This window comes from Danio aesculapii, chromosome 15, assembly GCF_903798145.1.
Source record: "Danio aesculapii chromosome 15, fDanAes4.1, whole genome shotgun sequence".
NCBI lineage: Eukaryota > Metazoa > Chordata > Actinopteri > Cypriniformes > Danionidae > Danio > Danio aesculapii.
This window is the reverse complement of record NC_079449.1, coordinates 5,689,089-5,716,914: the sequence shown is the minus strand read 5'-3', so window position 1 is coordinate 5,716,914 and position 27,826 is coordinate 5,689,089. Positions and strand designations below refer to the sequence as shown.

The 27,826-nt window shown below is 36.2% G+C and overlaps 2 protein-coding genes across 3 annotated transcripts in view; one reads left to right on the top strand and one right to left on the bottom strand.

Annotated features, from left to right (window-relative positions):
* Nucleotides 1–2,711: 2,711 nt before the first annotated feature.
* On the bottom strand, nt 2,712–20,458 carry ap1s3a (adaptor related protein complex 1 subunit sigma 3a). Of its 2 annotated transcripts, none has more exons than XM_056474503.1 (5): nt 20,367–20,458; nt 15,680–15,858; nt 9,163–9,271; nt 8,807–8,944; nt 2,712–3,025 (listed from the first exon to the last, which is right to left on the bottom strand). In XM_056474503.1, exons 1-5 carry the CDS (start codon nt 20,367–20,369, stop codon nt 2,990–2,992), a joined length of 465 nt encoding a protein of 154 aa, XP_056330478.1. In that variant the 5' UTR covers nt 20,370–20,458; the 3' UTR covers nt 2,712–2,989. The 2 variants fall into 2 exon arrangements, with proteins under 2 accessions (XP_056330478.1, XP_056330479.1); XM_056474504.1 differs by having other exon boundaries at nt 20,362–20,410.
* A 1,396-nt stretch (nt 20,459–21,854) lies between these two features.
* Nucleotides 21,855–27,826, top strand: part of dhrs12la (dehydrogenase/reductase 12-like a) — a 10,924-nt gene continuing 4,952 nt past the window's right edge. Inside the window, exons 1-2 of the mRNA XM_056474052.1 lie at nt 21,855–21,963; nt 27,643–27,776. Coding sequence (XP_056330027.1) covers nt 21,908–21,963; nt 27,643–27,776 — 190 coding nt within the window. The 5' untranslated portion in view covers nt 21,855–21,907. The remainder of the gene's footprint in view (nt 21,964–27,642; nt 27,777–27,826) is intronic.

The following is a 27,826-nucleotide window of genomic DNA, read 5'->3' as shown; positions in this document are numbered from 1 at the left end:
GGTACTGGAAATATTCCTCAGAGATTTTGCTCCATATTGACATGATAGCATCACGTAGTTGCTGCAGATTTGTCGGCTGCACATCCATGATGCGAATCTCCCCTTCCATCACATCCCAAAGGTGCTCTATTGGATTGAGTTCTGGTGACTTTGGAGGCCATTTGATTACAGTGAACTCATTGTCATGTTTAAGAAACCAGTCTGAGACGATTCACGCTTTATGACATGGCGCATTATCCTGCTGGAAGTAGCCATCAGAAGATGGGTACACTGTGGTGGCCATAAAGGGATGGACATGATCAGCAACAATACTCAGGTAGGCTGTGGCGCTGACACGATGCTAAATTGGTACTAATGGGCCCAAAGTCTGCCAAGAAAAATCCCCCACACCTTTACCACCAGCCTACATGCATTGAGTTGCTGCCATGTGATTGGTGTTAACTCAATTTGCGATAAGCAGTTGGACAGGTGTACCTAATAAAGTGGCAGGTGAGTGTATTTGTATAACAAAGAAATCACTTTGCTTCTCTGAATCCATTCATACAGAGCTGTTGAATTTATGCACAGTATTTAAGGCAAGTAAATTACAACATTAATTAAATGACTAAATTTGACATTGTTGGGTAAACCATCCCTTTAAATGAAAACTATAAGATGTTTGGGTTTATAATTATTTGAAAATTAAAATTAGTTGGATATTTATATTTGAGGCTACATGCATTCATATATATATATATATATATATATATATATATATATATATATATATATATATATATATATATATATATATATATATATATATATATATATATATATATTTTTTTTTTTTATATATATATATATAGACTGCAACTTTATTTTTACTCAAATCTGAATATTTAATAATAAAAAAAACATTCCATTTGGCTCAATACAATAAACAGTACCTGCAAAACCTTTTTCATATAGTCATTTTGAGTTCAAAACAATACAATTCATGATCTGTCTGAGAGTTTTTGACTGATTGTCAGCAATCAGTGTTAAAAAATGATCTCTACTGCCATCTTTGATCAATTTAATGCATCCTTACTAGTAAAAACAAAAGTAATTTCTTCTAAAAAAATAAATAAATAAAGATAACACTATTTTAAGGTGTCCTTGTTACATGTTCAATGTCTTTACTATAGTACACTGAAAACAATTATTCATTAGATTTACTGAATTTTAGGGTAAATGGTTGCAAACTATTTATATGGGCTGAATTTAAACAAACAAATCAAAATTTAGAAACATTCAACTTAATTTGTTTATATAAATTGTTTTCTACAGTTTGCAATGAACCATTTTGTAGAAAATACAATTAATTATGCATCATTACTTACAACTAAGCGTAAACCTTACCCTCATTCTAACCCTAACCACAAGTACGTGTCATTAATTAATGTTACTCAGCAGCTAAATGAATAGTTACACTATAACAAGATCACCTTAAAGTGAAGTGTAAGCAAAATAAATATTCCGTGTAGAGTTTGCATGTTCTCCCCGTGTTGGGGTGGGTTTCCTCCAGGTGCTCCAGTTTCCCCCACAGTCCAAACACATGCGCTATAGGTGAATTGAATAAACTAAATTGCACATAGGGTGTGTGTGTGTGTGTGTGTGTGTGTGTATCTGAGTGTATCGACGTTTTCCAGTACTGGGGTGTGGCTGGAAGGGCATCCGCTGCATTAAACATATGCCGGAATAGTTGGCGGTTCATTACGCTGTGGCGACCCCTGATGAATAAGGGACTAAGCTGAACGAAAACGAATAAATGAATGATGTGATTTGAAACAGGTGATGTCAACAGGTGATTGTAATTATGAATTGGTACAAAAGCAGCATCCGAGAAAGGTCTAGTCCTTTAGGAGCAGAGATGGGCCAAAAAAATCACCAGTTTGCCAACAAATGCATGAGAAAATCATTGAGATGTTTAAAACAATGTTCCACAAAGAGGAATAGCTCCATTACAAAGCGGTGAATTCTTTACTGTTACAACGTTTTACGAAATGTGTTGCAAGAACCAGAAATAAAACTGAATTTCAACAGAATTAATCGAAATTTTTTAATATTAACAGAATTTAAATAATTCCAGAAAAACAAACAAAAAGCGCTCAGGGGTAACTCAAATATTTGGTCGGTGCTCTTTGGGTGAGGGATTCATCAAAACATCAACAGAAATTAGTCCAAGGCACTCGGAAATTGTGGAAAATTTAAAAAGCCTTTATTCACATGGCTTAATCTTAAAAGAAACCTACGCGTTTCGGCAGAGATCTGCCTTCATCAGGGTAACAGTGATCAGGTGCGTTTAGACTCTATTTTGAGTACTATGGTCACATGACTCATTCAAACATCTCTACAACACTCAAATAGTTTAACCGGCATAGTCAACTATCATCAATAATTCAGCATAGATAGAGGGTGACTTTAAACCATGCACAGATATACAAAAGAGACTCTAAACGCACCTGATCACTGTTACCCTGATGAAGGTTTTTAAGGTTTAAAAGATTAAGCCATGTGAATAAAAGCTTTTTAAATTTTCCACAATTTTTGAGTGCCTTGGACTAATTTCTGTTGAGAATTTAAATAATGTTTGTCATATTGTCTGCAATAAAAATCAAGTCAAAGTAAATTTAGAAATCACTACTTTCTTTTTTTATTTGCATCTTCTATACTGTCCCAACTTATATATAATAGGAATCTGATTTAGTACTTCTCGCATACTGTTTTTCCAATACTATGAATTCAAACACACTACTCAGCTCAGTGTTTATCACGTACGATGCAGTAGCGAAGTATGTGATTTCGGACACAGCCACAAATAAAACGGTGTCTCTTCAGTGCACTCAAGAGCTCCAGTTCACTCACTCATTTCATTTACACTCTTTTAAGTGGACTATATTGGGGGACTATGTAGGGAAATAGCTATCTGTTTCTGTGGACTGAGGTGTTGACTGTAAATTGTCCTTCAGTAAGTGGGTTTGCTTAAATATTCCTCCATCGTCTGTCGAAAGACAAAGACAAAACACAATCAGTCAATTATGTTTAATCACACAAGATTTACAACGATGAGATGATTCATTTTGGTCCCTGCGTTAAATTAAAATCTCTAAAAGTCATCTTTAATATATAGAAAACATTTAGAAATATGTTATAGGATATTATATACAGACAATATATAGAAATAGAAAACATTTACAGTTGAAGACCAAATTATTCACCCTCCTGTGTGTTTTTTTTCCTCAAGTGATGTTTAACAGAGCAAGGAGATTTTTAACTGTAATTCATATTGTAACGGGCACATTCTACCAGAAATGGGGGGCATCACGGTGACAAAGTGGGTAGCACGGTCAAGAAGGTCACTGGTTCAAGCCTCGGCTGGGTCACTGGTTGGGGCATTTCTGTGTGGAGTTTTCATGTTCTCCCCGTGTTCACGTGGGTTTCCTCTGGGTGCTCCGGTTTCCCCCAAATACATGTGGTATAAGTGAATTGGGTAAGCTAAATTGTCCGTAGTGTATGTGTGTGAATGAGTGTGTGTGAATGTTTCCCAGTGATGGGTTGCAGCTGGAAGGGCATCCGCTGTGTACTGTAAAACATATGCTGGATAAGTTGGTGGTTCATTCCACTGACCCCAGATTAATAAAGGGACTAAGCCGAAAAGAAAATGAATGAATGAATGTGACAGGAAACATGAGGACAATTGTACAATAGTATTTATTTGTAGAATTTATTTATAATTTCATGTTTTTAATCAACTGATGTGAATGAGAACAATTTAAACTGGCTATTTCCAAAGTTTTTTTCTTCTAAATAACAGTTTTTAGCATAACAACTCTGTTAAAGCTGTAAATTCAATTTGGCAAGAACAACGACAGGGTTTGTTCATTTGTAAAGTGTTTTTAATAAAAAAAAAATCTGGAAACCAAATGAATGACATTTTCCTTTAAAGAAAAACTCACAGAAATCAACTATCAGTCCATTAAGTGATTCGTTTTCCTGCGGCTTAGTTCCTTTATTCATCTGAGGTCGCCACAGCGGAATGAACCGCCAACTTATCCAGCATATATTTTACATGGCCCTTTCAGCTGCAACCCAGTACTGGAAAACACCCATACACACTCATTCACACACTCATACACTACGACCAATTTAGCTTATTCAATTCACCTGTAGCCCATGTGTTTGTACTATGGTGGAAAGCGGAACACCCGCAGGAAACCCACAATAACATGGGGAGAACATGCAAACTCCACACAGAAATGCCAACTTACCCAGCTGGGACTCGAACCAGCAACCTTCTTGCTGTGATGGTCGAAACCATCAGTACAATTTAGACATTTTTAGGGATGAAATACTTTTTATTTGCTGTATTTGTTTTTATCTTCAAAAAACAGATAATGTACATTTCTGATAGAATTTCCCATATTTCTGAAGAAAATAAATATATATACAGTTGAAGTCAGAATTATTAGCTCCCTGTTTATTTTTCCCCCATAATTTCTGTTTAACGGAGAGATTTTTTCAACACATTTCTAAACATAATAGTTTTAATAACTCATCTCTAATACCTGATTTATTTTATCTTTGCCATGATGACAGTAAATAATATTTGACTAGATATTTTTCAAGACACTTCTATACAGCCTAAAGTGACATTTAAAGGCTTAACTAGGTTAATTAGGTTAACTAGGCAGGTTAGGGTAATTAGGCAAGCTATTGAATAATGATGGTTTGTTCTGAAGACTATCGAAAAAATATAGCTTAAAGCACATGTGTCAAAGCCAGTTCCTGAAGGGCCGCAGCTCTGCACAGCTTAGTTCCAACCCTAATTAAACACACCTGATCAAACTAATTGAGTGCTTTAGCCTTGTTTGATACCTACAGATAGGTGTGTTGAAGCAGGGCTGGAGCTAAACTCTGCAGGGCTCTGGCCCTCCAGGAATTGACTTTGACACCCCTGGCTTAAAGGGACTAATAATTTTGATCTTAAAATGTTTTTTAAAAAATTAAAAACTGCTTTTATCTTAGCCAAAATAAAACAAATAAGACTTCCCCCAGAAGAAAAAATATTATCAGACATACTGTGAAAATTTCCTTGCTCTGTTAAACATCATTTGGGAAATATTTAAAAAAAGAGAAAAAATTCAAAGGGGGCGAATAATTCTGACTTCAACTGTATATATAAACTATTTATATATATATATACATACATACATATATACTATATATATATATATATATATATATATACATATATAACTATTTTTTTATTTCTTTTAAATTTGGGTGGAATAAAAAATATATATTTATAAAAGTGTAAAAACTGCTGATCAATATTATTAAATGTTGTCGTTTTTTTCTTCTTCAATTGACTAGAGAATCTATCAGAACATCAAAGGCCAAAATAAGGCCAAAATAAGAAATGCAAAACAGCTATTATAGACTTCCAAAAGTTTTAGCTCAAGAAACTGGCTGGAAAATGGAAGAAAAGGCGGCACATTTCAATACATCCATGTGTATAAACTTTTTTTGAACGCAATAATTCGTTTGACAGCACCAATAAAGATTATATACGGGTCTAGCTATGTGTTTAAATAAGGTAATGTGTTATTTAAAAAATCAGAAACAAACACCAGCACACTTTTACAAAATCCAGCAGAATATAAATAACGTATTCTGCCATGTAATCGCTGCAATGAAATCTCCATCTTGTTTTGCAATAATCCTACTCTTTACTGGCGTCTCGGTGGAATAAACAACCATAACGTGAACATCGCGATGTGCAGCACCGGTGAATGTTTGTTGATGGTAAGTTCATCGACAGAACTAAAAAGAAATGCAACACTTGCGGAAAAACTAGTCGGTTATTACTATGGAACACTTTCCCCCCTTACAATAATAAATAAATAAATAAATAATGTAGACTATGCGTCCATGCTTTTGTATGCTTTCCTCTGTCTCATGATGTTTGGAAAATATCCGCATGGGGAAAAACTATAGTCATTTATAATAAACATGTAAAGTGTACAATGTGTATAACTTGTTTTTTAATGAATGCTACCGAATACTGTAACATGGTAAACTGATAAACTGTAATAAATACTGTAACGTTAGTGTAAATTGTATTGTGATTATAGCGTGGAAAACTGGAGCCTATTGTATAAGTGTGGTGGTGTTTGTGTCTAATTTGATATAACACATTAACATACTTATACACATCGCTAGCCCTGTATATAATCTTTATTGGTGCTGTCAAACAGATAATCAGTTTTAAAAAGAGTTTATACACATGTATGTATCAAAATGTTTATTACATGCCTCATTTTCTTCAGTTTTTCAGACAGTTTCATCAACTTTTCCCCCTTTATCAGCAAAAACTCAGCTTTTAGAACTCTATAAAAGCTGATCAGCATTTCCCATTTTGGCCGATTTATAAACAACATGAAACATAAACATTTAGATGACGGATAGCGATTCCTATGTAGAAGAATCACTTACTGCCCTCTATCTGAATCTCGTGCGTCACTAATGATGTCATGTGAATGTTACCTCCTGAGACGTATCTTTTTGTGTGCACAATGTGCTTGTGTTTTCTCTCTCTCTCTCTCTCTCTCTCTCCCTGCAGGTAATTGTGTCCACCTGGTAGCGATCATTGGATCTTTCCAGTGATTGGCTGTTAGGAGAGGAGAGAGACTATTTAACCTGATCTACACTTCAAACCACTGTTGGTGGTGGCTAGATTGTGCAGTGGCAGATCTTTTCTCCACATACAGACCTTGTGGTTGTTAGAGCTTTCAAAGTTTGATTTGACTTCAATATTTACAGTGTGGTAAAGCTATTTAAGTCAGACTTCTACTTTCAGTGATCTTGTTGATAACATCTAATAATTCACCCAAAGAGAAGGGAGTCTGGTTGGTTTGTTTGTTTGTTTATTTTGAGGGTTAAGTAGGAAGGTGGGTGCCATTTTGTTTTGAATCAGTTTTCTCCTGTTTATGTTAGTAGAGGGAGTTAGTTTGTTTATGTATTTTTGTTTCTTTTTATTTCAGATTAGCAAGAGTTCATATTAGGAGTTCGCTTGTTTTTGTTTGTTGTTTTGGCCTTGCCCCCTTCTGAATTAATACCCTGTTTTCTTTGTTATATTTTGATATGTAAATAAACTTCTCTTTTCTTGATTTCACCTTGTGTTTAAGTCTCTAGAAATTCTGTTTGAGGAGATGAGTATCAATCTCTCTTTTTCCAGCCATTGCACATCACCCACCACCAATCATTCATTTTCTGTTACGGTCACATCCCTAGACCTGAAAAGATCGTAACATGAAAACAACCTATAAAATTGCATTGTGAATATAGCATAGAAAACTGGAGCCTGTTGAATAATTTGTTTAATACTACAGTTGTGTCGTACCACAGCAACAATATAATTACTACGACACTTTAATTCAAGTTATTATCTATAGTACGCATCAAAATACTATAGTATTTACTATAGTATTTTTTCATGTAATGTAATTATACAGTATCTACCGCCTCAATGGCAGGCAAATATAATTTAGAGTTCAGTAGAAAACTCGGCTCTCTTTATGATATAAGGATCACGGCCAGCATATGTGCTTATTTTCTATTTAGATCTCCTTTGAAATATGGTTTCAATCACAAAAACACGGATTTTCCTCTATGTCTCCCATTCGTTTTTTCTTCCTGCCCTCCATCTAAATTTCAAACCACGTGATTAAAAACAACCCATAATAAACCAACAAGGATTTGCCTAATTAACCTAGTTAAGCCTTTAAATTGCACTTTTAGCTGAATATTTATGATGCAAAATAACTAGAAAAATATGATATATAAAAGAAATTAGGTATTATAAATGAGTAAATAGGGTGGCAGCGGTGGCTCAGTGGTTAGCACTGCAGCTTCAGAGCAATAAGGTCGTTGGTTCAAGTCCCGGCTGAGTCAGTTGGAATTTCTATGTGGAGTTTGCATGTTCTGCCCGTGTTGGCGTGGGTTACCTCCGGGGGCTCCCACAGTCCAAAGACATGCGCTATAGGTGAATTGGGTAAACTAAATTGGCCATAGTGTATGGGTGTTTCCCAGTACAGGGTTGCAGCTGGAAGGACATCTGCTGTGTAAAACATATACTGTATAAGTTGGCGGTTCATTCTGATGTGGCAACCCCTGATGAATAAAGGGACTAAGCCGTAAAAGAAAATGAATGAATGAATAAATGATTTAATACACTTATTCTGCTTAGAAATGTTAAAATCTCTCTTTTTTTTACATTTCTAAGCAGAATAAGTGTATTAAAAAAGCACTTAGAAAATATTTGAACAAGAATATATTTCACAGGAGGGATAATAATTTTGTCTTCAACTAAATATTGTCAGTTCAGGTTCAAGTTCATTTATTTATAAAGCACATTTAAAAACAGCCACAAGACTAACCATAGTGCTGTACATAAGACTAGCAATATTCAGTAAAAATATAGAGATAATTATAAAAACATAGAAATAAAACCAAGATAAATAACAGTGAAACAAAGCAATAGACATAACTATAAGTATAATATTAACAGGTCAAACTCAACAGGTGAGTTTTTAAAAAGTGATTTAAAATTAGATTTATAAAATAGTTTGATTTAAAAATAGTGATTGGGCCACTTTAGACCACCTTTTGGTAATAAAGACAAAACAATTTGGTGAAATAATAGATATGCTTACATGAAAATGAAGCAACATACTTATCATTCAAATGTAAATCTAAAACGTAAATACTTTCAGTGTCTGACCTCCTGAAGTGATTCGGCCTCCTCCATTGATTTGGCCACAGAAGCTTTGGATGTTTCCTGCACTTCTCCACCAATAACAAACTCATCCAGGATAAAATAAGCCTTCTCGAAGTTAAAAATTATGTCTAGTTCACACACCTGCAGCACAGATATAAAGCAGACAACAAACGCATCAATCGCAAGAAACACTCAAAAAAGCTTTGGAGGACATTATTCATAACATACTAAACGTCTTTGTTGTCACTTTTGATCAATCAAATGCATTTTTTATGAATAAAAGTTTGCATTTAATTTAATAAAGCACATTGATCCCAAGAGATATTATAGTTTTTATTTTAATTTAAATTAAGCCTTACATTGCCGAAGTACTGGTCCAGCAGCTCCACATATCTGTGCAGAATATCCAGTGTGAGCAGCTCATTGTCTTCTTGCTCTAAACCACAGCAGAAATACAGACTGGCGTACCTAAAGGTCAGAGGTCAACGTAACCACTATGAGTACAACAAAAATGCAAACTGTTTTTACACATAACACACACACACATAATCAACCTAGTGTCATTAATCTCATTATTGATATGTACCCTTGCATACATTTCTGGAGATTGCGAAATACGTCCCAGGAGGTACGTTTTTTTGCAGTTTTTGTTTTCATGAATCCACCAGAGGCCGCTGTGTACGCTTTTTCAGATCTCAAATTTCTCTCGCGAGTGCCAATCATGCCTGCTGTTCTTGCATAAATCCACTAGAGGCCGCTGTCGACTGACTGACTGACTGACTGACCAACCGACCGATCCTCCCACACTCCTTCTTCCCTAAACCCAACTGATAGGGTTTTGAAAAGTACAGATTGACCAGCGCCCACCCCCTTCCCTAAACCCAACTGACAAGTTTTAAAAAGCAATCCGGAAAAAGAACCACGTTTTCAGATTTTACCACATTCTTACCCAGTTATTTATTGTTTATATTTAATGTTGCCTTTTGTTTTTGTTTTACCCGCTTTTTGGAACTGTTCTTGCCTGAACTTGAACCCTGGTGTCTTGTCAACTCCTCACCGCATCTCAAGTCCGCAGACGTACGTAGCGAGCCACTCGACAAACTGGTAACAGCAGAAAAGCCGTCCATACAGAGATAAGTGGTCAGCTGTTAGTATGGAGGAATTTATTGAAATAATGTATTGATGAATTTCTGATGATCACATTACTTTCAGTTGTATTTGGATGATTTCAATATTATCCTTTATGTTTTTATGGTTATTTTATGCAATTATCATCCTATATATGTTGCATTATTATTATCATCCTTTGTATGTTTGACCTTTATCAAAAGCCATGTTCAAGCAGACTGTGTAGCCTGGTGAGAAATGCAAAGTGTGCGAACACAGCCAGAAACAGGAAAGAATTAGAAGAGCAGGACGTGTAAGTAATGTAATGGGAACAGATTTATGGAAGTAAGGTCATAAGGGCACTTGCGTTTTGTTTCATGTGCGACTCATGATCATGCACACCTGCACACTCAGACATGCGCCCACGCTCAGCTGCGATGACTTCCAAAAATATGACGACCCTAAAACTACCTGTGAACTTCAGCTGAACTTACAGTTGACAGCTCAAGGTACAGTGAACAAGATATATTGTTGAGCATTGCTTTTAAAGTAGGAAGTAGGAAGGAAAGACCTTAAATGGTCATGGGTAGGATCCCTAAAAAAACTGTGATTCCATTGGTGGTAAAGAAATGACTCAACTGGACATGGGTAGAGAGCACCTGGGAGGGTTGAAATCCTATTAGTGGAGAAGCTAATAGAGGTGTGCTAATGTGTAAATCTGGGTGGAGTGTTAAGACAAAGAAGTGTATTTAAACTGTGTGCTAGCTTATAATCGGGAGACACTTAAACGACCTGTCTCTGATGCTACTGATGCTGTAACAATAAACTGCTTAGCCTAAAGACTTCGGAGATCTCAGACTTTGTTTGTTTTGTTTGACTTAGAAAATATTTCACAGACCAGAATCTTTTTTCCACAACACTAGCGCAAAAAAACAAGAAAAACAGAAGCCATCAGCTGCATCATACCGTCCTCTAGCATTCATCGTAAAGATGAAGCCATATGTAGCTCTGGCTATATAACTTGCTTTCTCCAGAAATGTATATGGGGGATGTTTTCACAATAAGCCTGTGTTGCACGCAATCATAGGCTTATCTGGGATCAGTATGCTCGTAAAAAAATACTAATATTTCAATAGCATGATATTTTTGTAATATATTTATCAAGAGTAACATTTTGGATTATAAAGGTGCAGTAGGTGATTGTCTTCAGAAATATTTTATGTTGTGCTGGTTGAAAGTCTTCTCACATTCCAATAGTAATGATTAAAGTAAATGATCTGTAATAAATGAATGTATTTTTATATTCTGGGTGAGGCATTAGACTAAAAAATGTTCATCCAATTAAATATTGTCGGGCTGATAATTTCCCTAATTCCCATAAGTAGCCCAAACTGTCGGTCAACAAAGGTAGATTTGTACATCTGCGCAGCCTTTCACACAGATCCGCCATTTGCACGATCACGCGCACTGTGCGTTCATGTGCGCATGAGACAGTCACGGTTAAAACAAATGCTGAATCAAAACTTGGAGTTACTTTTGCACGCTGGAGGAAGGACGACACCATGGCTGAATGATTTCTTTTAGAGATGTAATGTTGTGTTTTATGCTCTGTTTTAGTCACTCAAAGCTGATGTAGATTGTGTTGTTACGAATGGGTTATATGCACAGAAGTGTTGTTCAGCCACTATAATCTCCCGGCAAAAGACTGATGTGACTATTTTCAGTTTCATAAGGTCCTTTTACAGCATCGATAACGTAGATATTTATTTAGTTTTACAACAGAACATCAGTAAACAGCGCTATTCCGCCTAGCCTGCTTTACTGAGCTGAATATGGTTTTAAATTCACCTAACATTGGTTCGTTTTTGAACAATAACAACCTGTGGCATACAGTAGTGGCTTTAGGACAAAGCGCTTGAGAAAGTGAGACAAGCAATCCCTGCATGCATGAAATATTGCACATTATGACATGTTTTGCTTGCTGCATAACTGAAAACATGCTTTTCATTGGGAATTGTAGTACTATAAAGTACTGTACAGTTTTCTAACTGGCGAATGGCATGATCTAGTGGGTTGTCTGCTGTCATCTTTAAGCTGCACGCGTTCGTGATTTCAGGAGGCGTGGCTTTGGACGGCAGGGGAGGGACTGTGTTTCAAACATATTATACTAACTGGTTAGCATTTTGGAAGATCACCTATTGCACCATTAAATGGTTTTCTTTGCACAACTTTGTGTATGCTGAAATTATATTGGTGTAGAAAAAATACAAAAATAAATAAATATATATATATTTATATATATATATATATATATTTAAGTTGCTTAAAAAAGACAATCCAAAAAAGAAACCAAGACAAAAATTTAGGAATTTCAAAAACATGTATTTTTTGTAAAACATACCTAAATGATCTTTGTTTTACATACAACTTAAAATTTGTACCCTTTATGCACTGCATAAACTTACTTAAAAAATTATATAATAATTATTATTAAATAAATGAGTAATAATCATTAAAATGTTAATATGTATATTTTTTCACTCAGAAATAGCTAATAAATTTAACAAATAATCACCAAATAAACAGCAGGTAACTCATTAAACTAAATGTTAAATATTCGAGAAGAACAACTGTAGTAGTACACTACCTGACTAAAGTCTTGTCGCCTATCCAAGTTTTAGGAAAAGCAAATAATAACTCGACTTCTAGTGGATCATTTGGTATCAGAATTGGTTTTTATGAAAAACAAAGGCCTCTAGATTACGCTTATTTGACCTAAATAAAACATGATCATGTCTTGATTTTTAATTCTTTAATTAGGACAGTAAAGTCTGACTTTGCTTAGATTAAAGTCTTTTCACTGAACAGAAATAATGTCCAGTATAGAATATAAAGTCATGGTGCAGTGGAAACAGAATAAATATTGTGTATTGTGACTCCCATGAGCTTGGAGGACAGCATCCATACATATCTGCAATGACTCATTAATAAAGTCATCTGGAATGGCAAAGAAAGGGTTCTTGCAGGACTCCCAGAGTTCATCAAGATTCTTTGGATTCATCTTTATTGCCTCCTCCATCTTACCCCAGACATGCTCAATAATGTTCATGTCTGGTGACTGGGCTGGCCAATCCTGCAGCACCTTGACCTTCTTTGCTTTCAGGAGCTTTGATGTGGAGGCTGAAGTATGAGAAGGAGCGCTATCCTGCTGGAGAATTTGCCCTCTCCTGTGGTTTGTAATGTAAAGGGCAGCACAAATGTCTTGATACCTCAGGCTGTTGATGTTGACATCCACTCTGCAGATCTCCCATACTGAATGTAACCCCAAACCATGATTTTTCCTTCACCAAACTTGACTGATTTCTATGAGAATCTTGGGTCCATGTGGGTTCTAATAGGTCTTTTGCAGTATTTGTGATGATTGGGATGCAGTTCAACAGATGATTTATCGGAAAAAAAATCGACCCTCTGCCACTTTTCCAAATGATCATCTAGAAGTTACTAACTCAAGTTATTATTTCTTGCTCTTACAACTGGGATCGACAACCAGACTTTTCTCAGATAGTGTATATTCTTATAAAGCATACTTGAATAATTATTTTTATTCACAACCTATAAAAAATATAAATAAAAGATATAAAAATATAATGTAGCTTTACAGTAGCTAAATGACCTTTTATTGATTTGTTTTTAATATATTTTCTGTTTTAATTTAAAGTTATTTAATAATGTTGTAAGGTATTTTGCCATTGCTATTAGATTTTAGGTGTAAAAAGTCAGCAGAAATTTGATTTGATTTGAATATGAGAAATATTTCTGGAGAAACTGACTAAAAATAATTTGTAATTTTAGATTAAACATATAAAGTGCATCCGGAAAGTATTCATAGCGCTTCACCTTTTCCACTTTTTTCTATGTTACAGCCTTATTCCAAAATGCATTAAATTAATTTATTTCCTCAAAATTCTACACACAATAGCCCATAATGACAATGTGGATAAAGAGTTTTTGATTTTTTACATTTATTAAAAATAAAAAAGCAGAAAAATCACATGTACAGAAGTATCATAAGTATTCAAGTACATAAGTATCAAATTGAGCTCAGGTACATTCTGTTTCCACTGATCATTCTTGAGACGTTTAGTTTAATTGGAGTTCACCTGTGGTAAATTCAGTTGATTGAACATGATTTTAAAAAAGGCATACACCTGTCTGTATAAGGTCCCAGGGTTAACAGTGCATGCCAAAGCACAAACCAAGTATGAAGACAAAGGAACTGTCTGTAGACCTCTGACACAGGATTGTCTCGAGGCACAAGGCTGGTTAAGGTTACAGAAACATTTCTGCTGCTCTGAAAGTTCCAATGAGCACAGTGGCCTCCATCATCCATAAGTGGAAGATGTTTGAACCACCAGGACTCTCCCTAGCCTGGAATTTGCCAAAAGGCATCTGAAGGACTCTCACACCATAAGAAACTAAATTCTCTGGTCTGATGAGACTAAAATGTAACTCTTTGGAGTGAATGCCAGGCGTTACGTTTGGAGAAAACCAGGCAGCGCTCATCACCAGGCTAATGCCATCCCTACAGTGAAGCATGGTGGTGGCAGCATCATGCTGTGGGGATGTTTTTCAGCAGCAGGAACTGGAAGACTAGTCAGGATAGAGGGAAAGATGAATGCAGCGATGTACAGGACATCCTGAATGAAAACCTGCTTCAGAGTGCTCTTGACTTCAGACTAGGGTGACGGTTCATCTTCCAGCAGGACAATGACCCAAAGCAAATCCTCAAAATATCAATGGAGTGGCTTCACAGCAACTCGGTGAATGTCCTTGAGTGGCCCAGCCAGAGCCCAGACCTAAATCCTATTGAACATCTCTGGAGAGATCTGAAAATGGCTGTACACTGTCGCTTCCCATACAATCTGATAGAGCTTGAGAGGTTCTGCAAAGAGGAATGGGCAAACATTCCCAAAGACAGGTGTGCCAAGCTTGTGGCATCATATTCAAAAAGACTTGAGGCTGTAATTGCTGCCAAAGGTGCATCGACAAACTATTAAGCAAAGGCTGAGAATACTGATGTACATGTGATTTTTCAGCTTTTTTATTTTTAATAAATTTGTAACAATTTCAAAAACTTTTTTCACATTGTCATTATGGGCTATTGTGTGTAGAATGTAGAGGAAATAAATTAATCTAATCCATTTTGGAATAAGGCTGTAACAAAAAATATGGAAAAAGGGAAGCGCTATGAATACTTTCCGGATGCACTGTAAATAAAGTGTAATTCTGTAATAATAATAATAATAATAATAATAATAATAATAATAATAATAATAATAATAATAATAATAATAACAATAACAATAATAATAATAATAATAATAATAACAATTATAATAATAACAATAATAATAATAACAATAACAATAATAATAATAATACAATTATACATAATTTATTTTAACATTTTTATTATTATAACATAAAAAATATATTTCAGAATACACTGATGTGTCACACGTGAATACAATGTTTGCTCTGCAGGTCAAAGTTCAGCATGCAGACGCTATAAAAGTTTATGTCAGTGTCTTCTGAAAGAATTGCGATACTTCACTGTGCAGAGATATGAAAGCTGTATGAACACTCACTCTATTCACTGCAAACACACCCGCTTTAGGGCTGATCATTAACTGGGGTCAAAGGTCAAGTTTAGTGATTCTAAGGGAGCGTCAGAGAAATTGCTGTAGATAAGAGCGGCTGATCTCAGACCTGCGGTAGACGATCTTCAGATCTCTCCATGGCAGGAAGTTGCAGGCTTTGGGCGGGCGGGACAACACCATCTGCGTGAGGTCTCGGATGATCTTCCTCTTGTCCCGATCGCTGAGCACCGTGAACCACTTCTGCAGCCGCAACTTCCCCTGACGACTGAACAGCAGCAGAAAGCGCATCTGCAGCACAAACACAACACACACATACACACTCATCTGTGCTCATATCACACGCTTTTCAAAATTTATTAATGAGATCTAAATTTACACTTATTATTTTCATATTGATGTATAGTAGTGAGACGTCACGGTGGTGCAGTGGATAGCACAATTGCTTCACAGCAAGAAGGTTGCTGGTTCGAGTCCCGGCTGGGTCAGTTGGCATTTCTGTGTGAAGTTTGCATGTTCTCCCCGTGTTGGCGTGGGTTTCCTCTGGGTGCTCTGGTTTCCTCCACAGTCCAAACGCATGCGCTTATAGGTGAATTGGGTGAGCTAAATTGGCCGTAGTGTATAAGTGTGTGTACATATGGGTGTATGGATGTTTCCCAGTACTGGGTTGCGGCTGGAAGGGCATCCGTTGTGTAAAACATATGCTGGATAAGTTGGTGGTTCATTCCACTGTGGCGACCCCTGATGAATAAAGGCACTGAGCTGAAGGAAAAATAGTGAATGAATCTTTAATGGCTTTAAGGGCTATCAGTCCTTAAGGGTGGGACTATTAGTTATTTAGGGCGGGGCTATCATTGCTTTAGGGTGTGGCTATTATCAGTACTTTAGGGCAGGGCTATCATTACTTTAGGGTGTGACTATCAGTTCTTTAGGGTGGGACTATTAGTTCTTTAGAACGGGGTTATCATTGCTTTAGGGTGTGACTATCAGTTCTTTAGGGTGGGACTATTAGTTCTTTAGGGCGGGGTTATCATAGATTTAGGGTGCGCTATAAGTTCATTAGGGCTGGGCTATCTGTACTTTAGAGCGAGGCTTTAAGTAATTTAGGGTGGTGTTATCAGTACTTTAGGGTGGGGCTATCATTACTTTAGGGTGTGACTATCAGTCCTACTATCAGTCCTATCAGCTACTTCAGGGAAGTAGCCCCGCCCCAAAAGGACTGATAATAGCCACACCCTAAAGCAATGATAGCCCCGCCTTAAAGGACTGATAGTCACACTAATAGGTCCTTTAGGGCGGGGCTATCATTACTTTAGGGTGGTGCTATCAGTCCTTTAGGGCGGGGCTATCAGTACTATAGGGTGTGACTATAAGTTCTTTAGGGCGGGGCTATCAGTACTTTAGGGTGTGACTATAAGTCCTTTAGGGCGAGGCTATCAGTACTTTAGGATGAGACTATCAGTCGTACTATCAGTCTTATCAGCTACTTCAGGGAATTAGCCCCGCCCCAAAAAGACTGATAATAGCCACACCCTAAAGCAATGACAGCCCCGCCCTAAAGGACTGATAGTGACACTAATAAGATTTTTAGGGTGGGGCAGTCATTACTTTGGGGGGCATGGCTATCAGTCCTTTATGGTGGGACTATCATTACTTTAGGGTGTGGCGATCAGTCCTTTAGGGGGGCTATCATTACTTTAGGGTGTGGCGATCAGTCCTTTAGGGGGGCTCTCATTACTTTAGGACGTGGCTATCAGTCCTTTATGGTGGGACTATCATTACTTTAGTGTGTGGGTATCAGTCCTTTGGGGCGTGGCTATCAGTCCTTTAGGGTGTGGTTGTCAGTCCTTTAGGGTGGGACTATCATTACTTTAGGGTGTGGGCTATCAGTCCTTTGGGGCAGAGCTTTCATAACTATAGGGCGTGGCTACCAGTCCTTTAGGGTGGGGCTATTAGTTCTTTAGGGTGGGGCTATCAGTCCATTAGGGTGGGACTATTAGTTCTTTAGGGTGTGGCTATCAGTCCTTTAGGGCGTGGCTATCAGTCCTTTAGGGTGGGGCTGTAAGTCCTTTAGGGTGAGGCTATTAGTCCTTTAGGGTGGGGCTATTAGTTCTTTACACACACACACACACACAGGTCTACATGATTGTCATGTGTAGAATGTCAAACTGAAATGGGACTAGTTAAAGTATAACTAGAAGTAATGAGTAGGGCCAGACAGAATCTGCAGACGTTTTTTGCTATTTTTAGCTGAGAATTTGGTAAAAATCTGCAGATTTCTGCAGAATTATTTTGGGAGTATCATAACTAAAACCTTAATATGTGAAATAAAAAATAATATCTTTTAAACTTTTATTAATGTTTAAATACAATTCAATTAGATTCACTTCACTTGGTAAACATAGAGAGTCTCATTTGTAATATATCTACTAAAAGACAGAAAATATTACTGTACATTGTACTTAAATCAGATGAACATTTTCATATTAGTCAATAATATTACTGTAATTAATTTAAAAACTGAATAAATGTAGATTTACACACATTTACTCAAGTAATAATCAGAATTAATGATGGGCTAAAAATCTGTGGAATTCTTCTTGCGCAGATTCCGTGTGGGCCTAGTAATTGAGTTAAATGTGTTCTGACACACACACACACACACACACACACTCTTACACATACTGCACTCTCTCACACTGAAGGTCAGACACACAATATCAAAAATCTGAAGATTTACTATACACAGACGTATACTCTCTCTCACACACAGCACACACATAAATACGTACACATAATCTCTTCTCACACACACAGACACACTCTCTCTCTCTCTCACACACACACACACACACACACGCACGCACGCACAGAGCAGCTCTAGAAACACATTGATTTGGCTGTGAGCGTCAGACTCTCACAGAGACCCCAGTGGGAATCTGTGTTTGACATTTTAAGGTTGTTGCCAGGAGCCGGAATCCTTGTTAACAGATAATGCACAAATACACACGTTAGCCTTAATTGAGCACTGCACTGCTAATAAACCAATTCCTTAATGACTGAGTCATATTTATGATACATAAGTAGTAATGGATGGACTATATATACAGTGGAAGTCAGAATTATTAGCCCCACTGTATATTTTTTGCCCAACTTCTGTTTAATGGGGAGCAGATTTTTTCAGCACATTTCTAAACATAATAGTTTTAGTAACTCATTTCTAATAACTGATTTATTTTATCTTTGCCATGATGACAGTAAATAATATTTGACTACGATATTCTTCAAGACACTTCTATACAGCTTAAAGTGACATTTAAAGGCTTAATTAGGTTAATTAAGTTAACCCAGACAGGTTAGAGGAATTCAGCAAGTTATTGTATAATGATGGTTTGTTCTGAAGACTATCGAAAAAATATAGCTGAAAGGGGCTAATAATTTTGACCTTAAAATGGGTTAAAAAAAAAAATCAAAAACTTTTTTTATTCTAGCCAAAATAAAACAAATAAGACTTTCTCCAGAAGAAAAACTATTATCAGACATACTGTGAATATTTCCTTGCTCTGTTAAACATCATTTGGGAAATATATGTAAAAAAAATAAATTAAAAAATAAATAAATTAAAAAATCAATGGAAGGCTAATAATTCTGACTTATATATATATATATATATATATATATATATATATATATATATATATATATATATATATATATATATATATATATAGCACCTGGATGTGGATTGTTTTCTAATAATTAAACAGCTCATCAACAATTCCGTACATATTCATATAAAAACTCCTTGCACTCCTTTCTATTTCAATGTATTTTTATTTTTAAAAGTAAATTATATATTTACTTCACTTAACTGCCAAGAATTTGTTTACTAACTGATGTAACTAATATAAAATTATATACTAAATTACATATAGTTTAGTATGTATATTTATATTAGTACATTATAGTACTTCAACTAGTTAACCAATTACTGCCAACTAAAGTATATATATTACTTAACATTTCTAAAAATATTTTCAGTTTTTTCTGTCAATTTATTTTACTGCATAAGGATATAATAGCATATAAAAAAGCTACTATATAATAAAAAGTGGAACAGCAATTGATTTTTACAATTTTTCATAATGTTTACATTTTAAAGTTGTATTATTTGATCTTAAATTTACACAAAGCAATAATAAATACATGAATAAATTATAAATTTGTGCTTATATATAACAGGAACAATCAATGTCATGGGATCAACACTCAAGTAACTCACCTACTGATTAAATACATACCTTGCACTGTGAATTTTTTCGCTAATGTATTAAATAACATAACTCATCAATTTAAAAATAATACAGTATGGATAGTTTTGCCTTAAATGACGTATAAAAGAAAGGAACTTTAACTTGCATACAAGCTCTCAAATCTGCAAACTGATCTTAACCAATAAAGAGATAAAAGCAACAAATGCACCTTTGTCTTTCGATACGAAAGGAAACACAAACGGCCCTCTTATCTGCGAAACAACAGTGTGTGTGTGTGTGTGTGTGTGTGTGTGTGTGTGTGTGTGTGTGTGTGTGTGTGTGTGTGTGTGTGCAGTAAAACTCAACAAAAGGTCACATATAAGGACAGATATCCACACAAACAGCTCCACAGAAAGGAAAACACAAGTACAAAGCTCCGTCTAACCCGTCTGACGGTCTCATTTGAATAGTTCAGAAATATTTGTGACATTAACAATAAAGCAAGATAAATAATCAACTTTAGCATTTACACATTAGTGACCTCACCATCCTGAGACCTCCAGATATCCTACACGAGTCTTCGTGGATTCATGTCTAACGGAAGGGCGCGTCTCAGACCTGCTCAGGCTGGTGCACAGGTGTGGACCAATCACAGGCGCGCGCATGCAAAAAGGGGCGGGGTCAAGGTATGCGCGTGTCCGTATACTCTTTGCACCTGTTGAATTTACCTGGTCAGATGTGGTCTCCCGATCCCTGAAACTCTGCATTGGCTGTGGAAATTCAGAATTCATCCAAAACAAACGAATATGGCTGACTCAGATTGGCAATGGTGGTGTACTAAAAAAATAGATAAATAATCTGGTGAGGTGCAGGGAGGATGACATCATCATTTCCACCACAGTCAGTGCTCCTGGGATGCTTTAAAGTACCTTTTGACCATTAACAGTTAGTCATCTGTTATCCTCCTGTGGTCCTCCAAACAAACAATAGCATTAGCCTACAAGACTTCATCTTGCTTTTAACGTAAAATGTTGTTTAGCTTTCCAAAAACAGTTTGTTATGATGCCTTATGTTGCAGACACATTCTGTATATTCTGTTATCGAATTGTTTATATTAAGTAATTGTTATGTAATTTATCATAATCACAAATTTTAGCGCCCAAAATTCACCGTTCTTTGTTATTGTTGCTGTTTTTAGCATATGAATCGGCTACTATGAGGTAGGCTAGTCTGCACATTCACAAAATAGTTCACTTTGTTTACTGTAATAGTGCGGAAGACTACTTTAAATGTATCATACATATTGTGTTTTCTTTTTTGCCTTATTATTAGCCTATTACACCAATTAAATAATTTCAAACAACAAAATTATTAATTTATTATTAATAATTAATTATTAATATTAATTTTAATTTCTAAATTAGATCAATTGTTGGACGTCGTTGCCATATGGCAACATTTCATAAAGTACCTAAAAAAATCCAATTTGTTTTTACAGCACTTCAAGTTAAGCCATTTTAAGAAAAGAAACCATTTTAAAAGGGTTAAATCTATTATTAAACAGTATGTTTATAATACTGCACATTTTTATTAACAATTTGTTTCTGCTTGTTTTGACCAAAACGTTTATGTTCATCAAAAAATCTCAATCATTGATTAAAAAAAGGTGAAATGGTCCTGAAAAGAAGTGACACTTCTGAGTTCTGTTGTTCATCTGTTGGCCTAATTACGTGATTTTTAATAACTCTTTTAATTTGGTAGGCTTTTATAATAGATTGCATTCATTTACATAAAGAATAAATAAATAAATCAGTCATTTTGATCGCCGTGCAATGAATAACTGGTGGTTAAACAGATGGTTTAAACAAACAATAGTCTGTCAGCACATACTGTCCTACAGTAAGAGCTCAGCTTGTGAAAGTCTGAGATGTGTTATGTGGTGTAATACCGGTAGAGGGCAGGCACCGTGGAGCTCCGGTGAGTGGCGTGGGTCTGCGTGCACTCATGTGACCCCGGTGCCCGTTAAAAGCACCGGCGAGCGGGCACGAGCTCAGCGGGCGACCAGAGCGGCAGCGCGGGGGAGAATCATGTCTCTGTACCGGAACTCAGCATGGTTCCTCAAAGGACTCACCGAATTCACCAAGTAAGAGCTGCACTTATTCACATATTAGCTTATAACAACACTAACAAACATTATTACACTTTATTAATGCACATTCTGGCGTATATGTGTGTGTAAGAATACTTTTATGCAGTATACAACTTTTAAAATGATGTTATTAGTTATTCTGTTTATCTGTCGCAGTTTTTTAATATAATATAATAGATTTGTAATGTACATTTTATTATTAATTATGTGTTTATTAGTTTGTGTGGAATTAATTAAATGTCCTGTGGAATTGGGCTGAAAAAACTAATAAAATTGAAGGTCAGAACTGTTTGTTAATTCATCCAAATATTTTGATAAATTTATATAATTTGTCTGAAGGCCTATAGTTAAGAAAACCCAAAGTTTGTAACCCAAAGTTGGGTGAAAAATGGACAAACCCAAAGTTGGGTTAAATAGTTTTTTCAATTAAATTTGAATTACTTTTTTTTATCCCAATTGTCAGGTTTATGTATAGGTGACCCTACAAAGTTGAAACAACCCAGCTTTTGTTGTTGTTGTTGTTGTTGTTGTTGTTGAGTGAATTAAGTAAATGTGTTAATGAGCTCTCTGTCGCAAGAATTATTAATATTAATACATTTGACTTCAAAACAAGAGCATAATATTCGTCATCAAAATTATGCATTAAAATGCTGCATATTGAAATTACAGTGACAGTAAATTCAGGGTGTCCATGGGGTCTTAAAAAGTATTAAAAGTTGATAAATCAATGTAGAGAAATTTAAGGCTCTTAAAAAGTATTACAAAGTCTTCAAAAGGTATTACATTTTATATCATTTTTGATTATACAATGTATGGTTGTATGCTAAAGTTTGCCCGAATTGAATCTGTGAATATCAGGATGTTGAGTAGTTTATGAAATCAATAAAATCCTGCCAGATTTGACATCATGCTGCTTTGTTTACTGCAGTAATCAAGGCAGCACCATTATTTCTGCAGCTCTATAGGTGCCAACCTGCTGAATTAGCTAGATTTAATAGATTTTTATTCAGTATCTAAGTATAAGTTTCTTACATTAATATTTAGTAAATATACTGTTAAAATCTCGCCAGTGTTTCCGGTTGAAACCCAAAGTGGTTTTAAGGTCTTAAAATGTTGGAAAGAGTGTTAAAAGGTATTGAATTTCACTCTCTGATTCCTGTATGTACTCTGAAATTAAAGTAAGAGTCAAGGGTGATTGCCAATGACCCATAAAATAGTTCAAAAGTTACTTTTGAAAGTGTCTAATAACTCCAATTATAAAATAAAAATCTAAAAATTGTTGCTACCTCAAAATATTAAGATAATTATAATACAGTGCATCCGGAAAGTATTCATAGCACTTCACTTTTTCCACATTTATTATGTTACAGCCTTATTCCAAAATGAATTGAATTGTGAATAAAGAGTTTTTGCAATTGTTGCAAATTTATTAAAAATAAAAAAGCTGAAAGATCACATGTACATCAGTATTGACAACCTTTGCTGTGAAGCTCTAAATTGAGCTCAGGTACATTCTGTTTCCACTGATCATTCTTGAGACGTTTCAACAGCTTAATTGGAGTTCACCTGTGGTAAATTCAGTGGATTGAACATGATTTGAAAAGGCATACACCTGTCTATATAAGGGTTGACAGTGCATGCCAAAGCACAAACCAAGTATGAAGACAAAGGAACTCTCTGTAGACCTCTGACACAGGATTGTCTCGAGGCACAAGGCTGGGGAAGGTTACAGAAACATTTCTGCTGCTCTGAAAGTTCCAATGAGCACAGCGGCCTCCATCATCCGTAAGTGGAGCCACCAGGACTCTTCCTAGAGCTGGCCGGCCATCTAAGCTGAATGATCATGGGAGAAGGGCCTTAAGTCAGGGAGGTGAGCAATAACCTGATGGTCACTCTGTCTGAGCTCCAGCGTTTTTTCTGTGAAGAGAGGAGAACCTTATAGAAGGACAACCATCTGTGCAGCAATTCACCAATCACGCCTGTATGGTACAGTGGCCAGACGGAAGCCACTCGCCGCCTGGAATTTGCCAAAAGGCATCTGAAGGACTCTCAGACCTTAAGAAACTAAACTCTCTGGTCTGATGAGACTAAAATTGAACTCTTTGGAGTGAATGCCAGCCATTACATTTGGAGAAAACCAGGCACCGCTCATCACCAGGCTAATACCATCCCTACAGGGAAGCATGGTGGTGGCAGCATCATGCTGTGGGGATGTTTTTCAGCAGTAGGAACTGGAAGACTAGTCAGGATAGAGGGAAAGATGAATGCAGCAATGAACAGACATTCTGAATGAAAACCTGCTTCAGAGTGCTCTTGACCTCAGACTAGGGTGACGGTTCATCTTCCAGCAGGACAATGACCCAAAGCACATCCTCAAAATATCAATGGGTGGCTTCACAGCAACTCGGTGAATGTCCTTGAGTGGCCCAGCCAGAGCCCAGAGCTAAATCCTATTGAACATCTCTGGAGAGATCTGAAAATGGCTGTACACTGTCACTTCCCATCCAACCTGATAGAGCTTGAGAGGTTCTGCAAAGAGGAATGGGCAAAAATTCCCAAAGACAGGTGTGCCAAGCTTGTGGCATCATATTCAAAAAGCATTGAGGCTGTAATTGCTGCCAAAGGTGCATCGACAAAGTATTGAGCGAAGGCTGTGAATACTGATGTACATGTGATTTTTCAGCTTTTTTATTTTTAATAAATTTGCAACAATTTCAAAAACTCTTTTTTTCACATTGTCATTATGGGGGATTGTGTGTAGAATGTAGAGGAAATCAATTAATTTAATCCACTTTGGAATAAGGCTGTAACATAAAAAATGTGGAAAAAGGGAAGCGCTATGAATACTTTTCGGATGCACTGTAACTTTACAAGTAAAAAATTATTTCAAGAACATAACTTCAAAGCCAAAGCTAAAACCTGATTAACTTATTGATTAAATAAAAAATTAAAACAAGTTATAGTGGCATTAAAAAACATATGTTGTCATGTAATCTATTTTTTGTTACAGTATAGTACGCACTTACATTGTAGAGCCTCATTTTAACACATTCTGTGCGCTTAGGCCCAAAACACCAACTAATGCTTTTCATTTTCCACGAAATCCAATATGATGTGAAATGATCTCAGTGGCCTCTGCATCTCCTACCGCATCGTCACCCGGCTCGACCTCTCACATCCCATAATGGGACACACACATCAGCCTTAACAGTGCGCGCATTTAGCGAGAAAAGCTTGTTTTTCCCCCCGGCACCTCCTCGCTCCTCTTCATCCGTCCGCCTGGCCTGGCACGCCTGGACAAAGCCAGCCTTTGAGAGCGGCTCGAGGGCACGAGCGCTGCTGATACCAGGAGCGGTCTATCAGAGGACGCACTGATACACACTCTCATACACACCAACTGATGCACACGTTCATTAGCTAAGCGGTGACGCAAGGCCACTCATTAGGACAGACCTTCATTACTGCTTTCAGGATATTATTAAGTTGAGCTTAAATTTTGTATCATACAGAAATCAGCAGAAAAGCATCTGATCTCCAGGGTTCCCGCTCTTTCATGGACACCAAATTCAAGGAGTTTTTAAAGCACTGATCATTTTAAATCGAGCAGCTTAATTCACACCCCCAGCATACAAAGCACCATAAAAATAGTCCTTCCTGTATTCATTCATTCATTCATTTTCTTTTCGGCTTAGTCACTTTATTAATCTGGGGTCGCCACAGCGGAATGAACCGCCAACTTATCCAGCATTTGTTTTATGCAGCGGATGCCCTTCCAGCTGCAACCCATACCTGGGACTTCCTGTATTTAAGATTTCATTAATTTTCCTTCGGTTTAGTCCTTTATTTATCAGGGGTTGCCACAGTGGAATGAACCGCCAACTATTCCAGCATATGTTTTACGCAACAGATGCCCTTCCAGCCGCAACCCAGGGCTGGGAAACACTTAATATTTACATTAAAAGGTTAGCATGTTTATAGACATGACATTAAAAGGTTATTATAGTGCCTTCCCAACTATGGGTTATTTTAAACTAGTTCATTGGGTTATAAAATTTAACCCAATGCATTGGGTTATTTTGATGAAATATTTTGGTTATTTTTTTCCATTCTGGTATTGCTATTGCCAGTATTACTAGTACTACGATTAATTTAATATGGCTGTGTTAATAAATAACATTCAGTTTTCCAAAGTATTGAAAAGGCTTTATTTCCATTTCATTCCAGACACTTAAGCATTTTATCTGTTTAATATAGATCAGCTATGAAGTGTGCATTTGAATCATCAATGATTAAGATTGCTGGAGAAAAAGATATAAAAAACCACGACGCGGAGAGGTAATTTGATTTAAAAAAAACAACATTATTGCGTTAGAGCTTAAGTGAACTTGATAACACAAAAACAACATTACACACTCATATTAATACAGCTGTTCTGTGGCAGTTAAATCAATCGACTGTTGAAATTCAACATTTTTGAGTTATTAAATAAATAACCCAAAAAAGGTTAAAAATAACCCAACAAAGCACCAAATATTTTTAACTCGACCATTGAATTAAGTAAATAACTCAACGTTTTCTATAGTGTAGTCAGCCTGGTGAATGAGGTGGTTCTTTTTTCTCAAAAACTTGATCTTTTTGCAGTTATTCGCCTCATTTCCTATTTACCTATTCACCTTAGCAACCACTCAGAACACCCTAGCAACGCCTTTGCGACCACTTAATAATGCCTTAACAGCCACATAGCAACCACTCAGAACACCCTAGCAACCGCATAGCTACTCTTATGAGAAAAAATAAGAGTTGTTTGGAGAAAATTGTAAACCTAGGAGGAAAATAACAGAGAGAAACAGATGACCATGGCTCAGTTATACCATAGACAAGTTTTGGGTAAAACTCAGAGTATACTGGTAGTATTAAATCAAATCCGCGTTCTGAAATATTGATAAAATGCATTGTTTTAACATTTTTGTTATCAGAAGGTCTGTTAAAACAAAATCACATGACTTTTTTCATGTGACACGAATTTATTCAGTAACTGTGTTTCCATTGTAGATTATGCAATTTTTTTTTTAAAGTTACCCTAATCAGTTGTGATGATCACATACAGTTTTATGTGCATTTTCTAAATTCATGCGCATCTTGGCGTGTCCCTTAAGCATTTATGTGATATATTTATGCAAATTGTGCATAGAAATAGGTGGATGGAAACATAGCTATTTACCCACCCTTCACTCTTTCCAAAACAAGAGATCATATGTTGAATAATGCTGGTGAATGTCACCCATTGACTTCCATAGTACTTGTTTTCCACTATGGAAGTCAGTGAGGGACCAGCATACTTCAAAATATCTTCTTTTGTGTTCAACAGAAGAAAGAAACTAAATGAGTCAAATAAATTAGGTAATTTTCATTTTTAGGTGAACTAAAGCTTTAATGTTTACATTAATATGAAAGAAACCTTTGAAAAAACTATCTATAAAACTTTTAAAAACATATATATATAGCTGTGTGCTTTCATTTCCATGTTCTCATAATCAAAAGTGTGAAGTTAAATACTTTAAAATATGCAAGAATCAAGCTAATTAGTTAGCAGAATTAATCCAGCAGTGTTTCTGAGAAGTGCGTGCGCTGTAACCCTTTGACATTTCCAGACTAATTACCTGTGTGTCTCAGGGGGGCGTTTCTGTCGGCGTCTAAAAACTTTGTAGAGAAAGACCTGGAGACGTCGATGGCGGGCCGATCCTTCATGATCACTGGAGCCAACAGCGGCATAGGGAAAGCAGCCGCCATGGCCATCGCCAAGAAAGGTGCGTGTAAACCCCCCTTTTAAAAGGGATAGTTCGCCCAAAAAATGAAA

Coding starts and splice junctions, on each gene's coding strand:
- ap1s3a (XM_056474503.1), bottom strand. Junction 8,945..9,162: donor TGGACCAGTACTTCGGCAAT/GTAAGGCTTAAT, acceptor TCTGTGCTGCAG/GTGTGTGAACTAGACATAAT. Junction 3,026..8,806: donor AGGCCGAATCACTTCAGGAG/GTCAGACACTGA, acceptor GTCTTTCGACAG/ACGATGGAGGAATATTTAAG.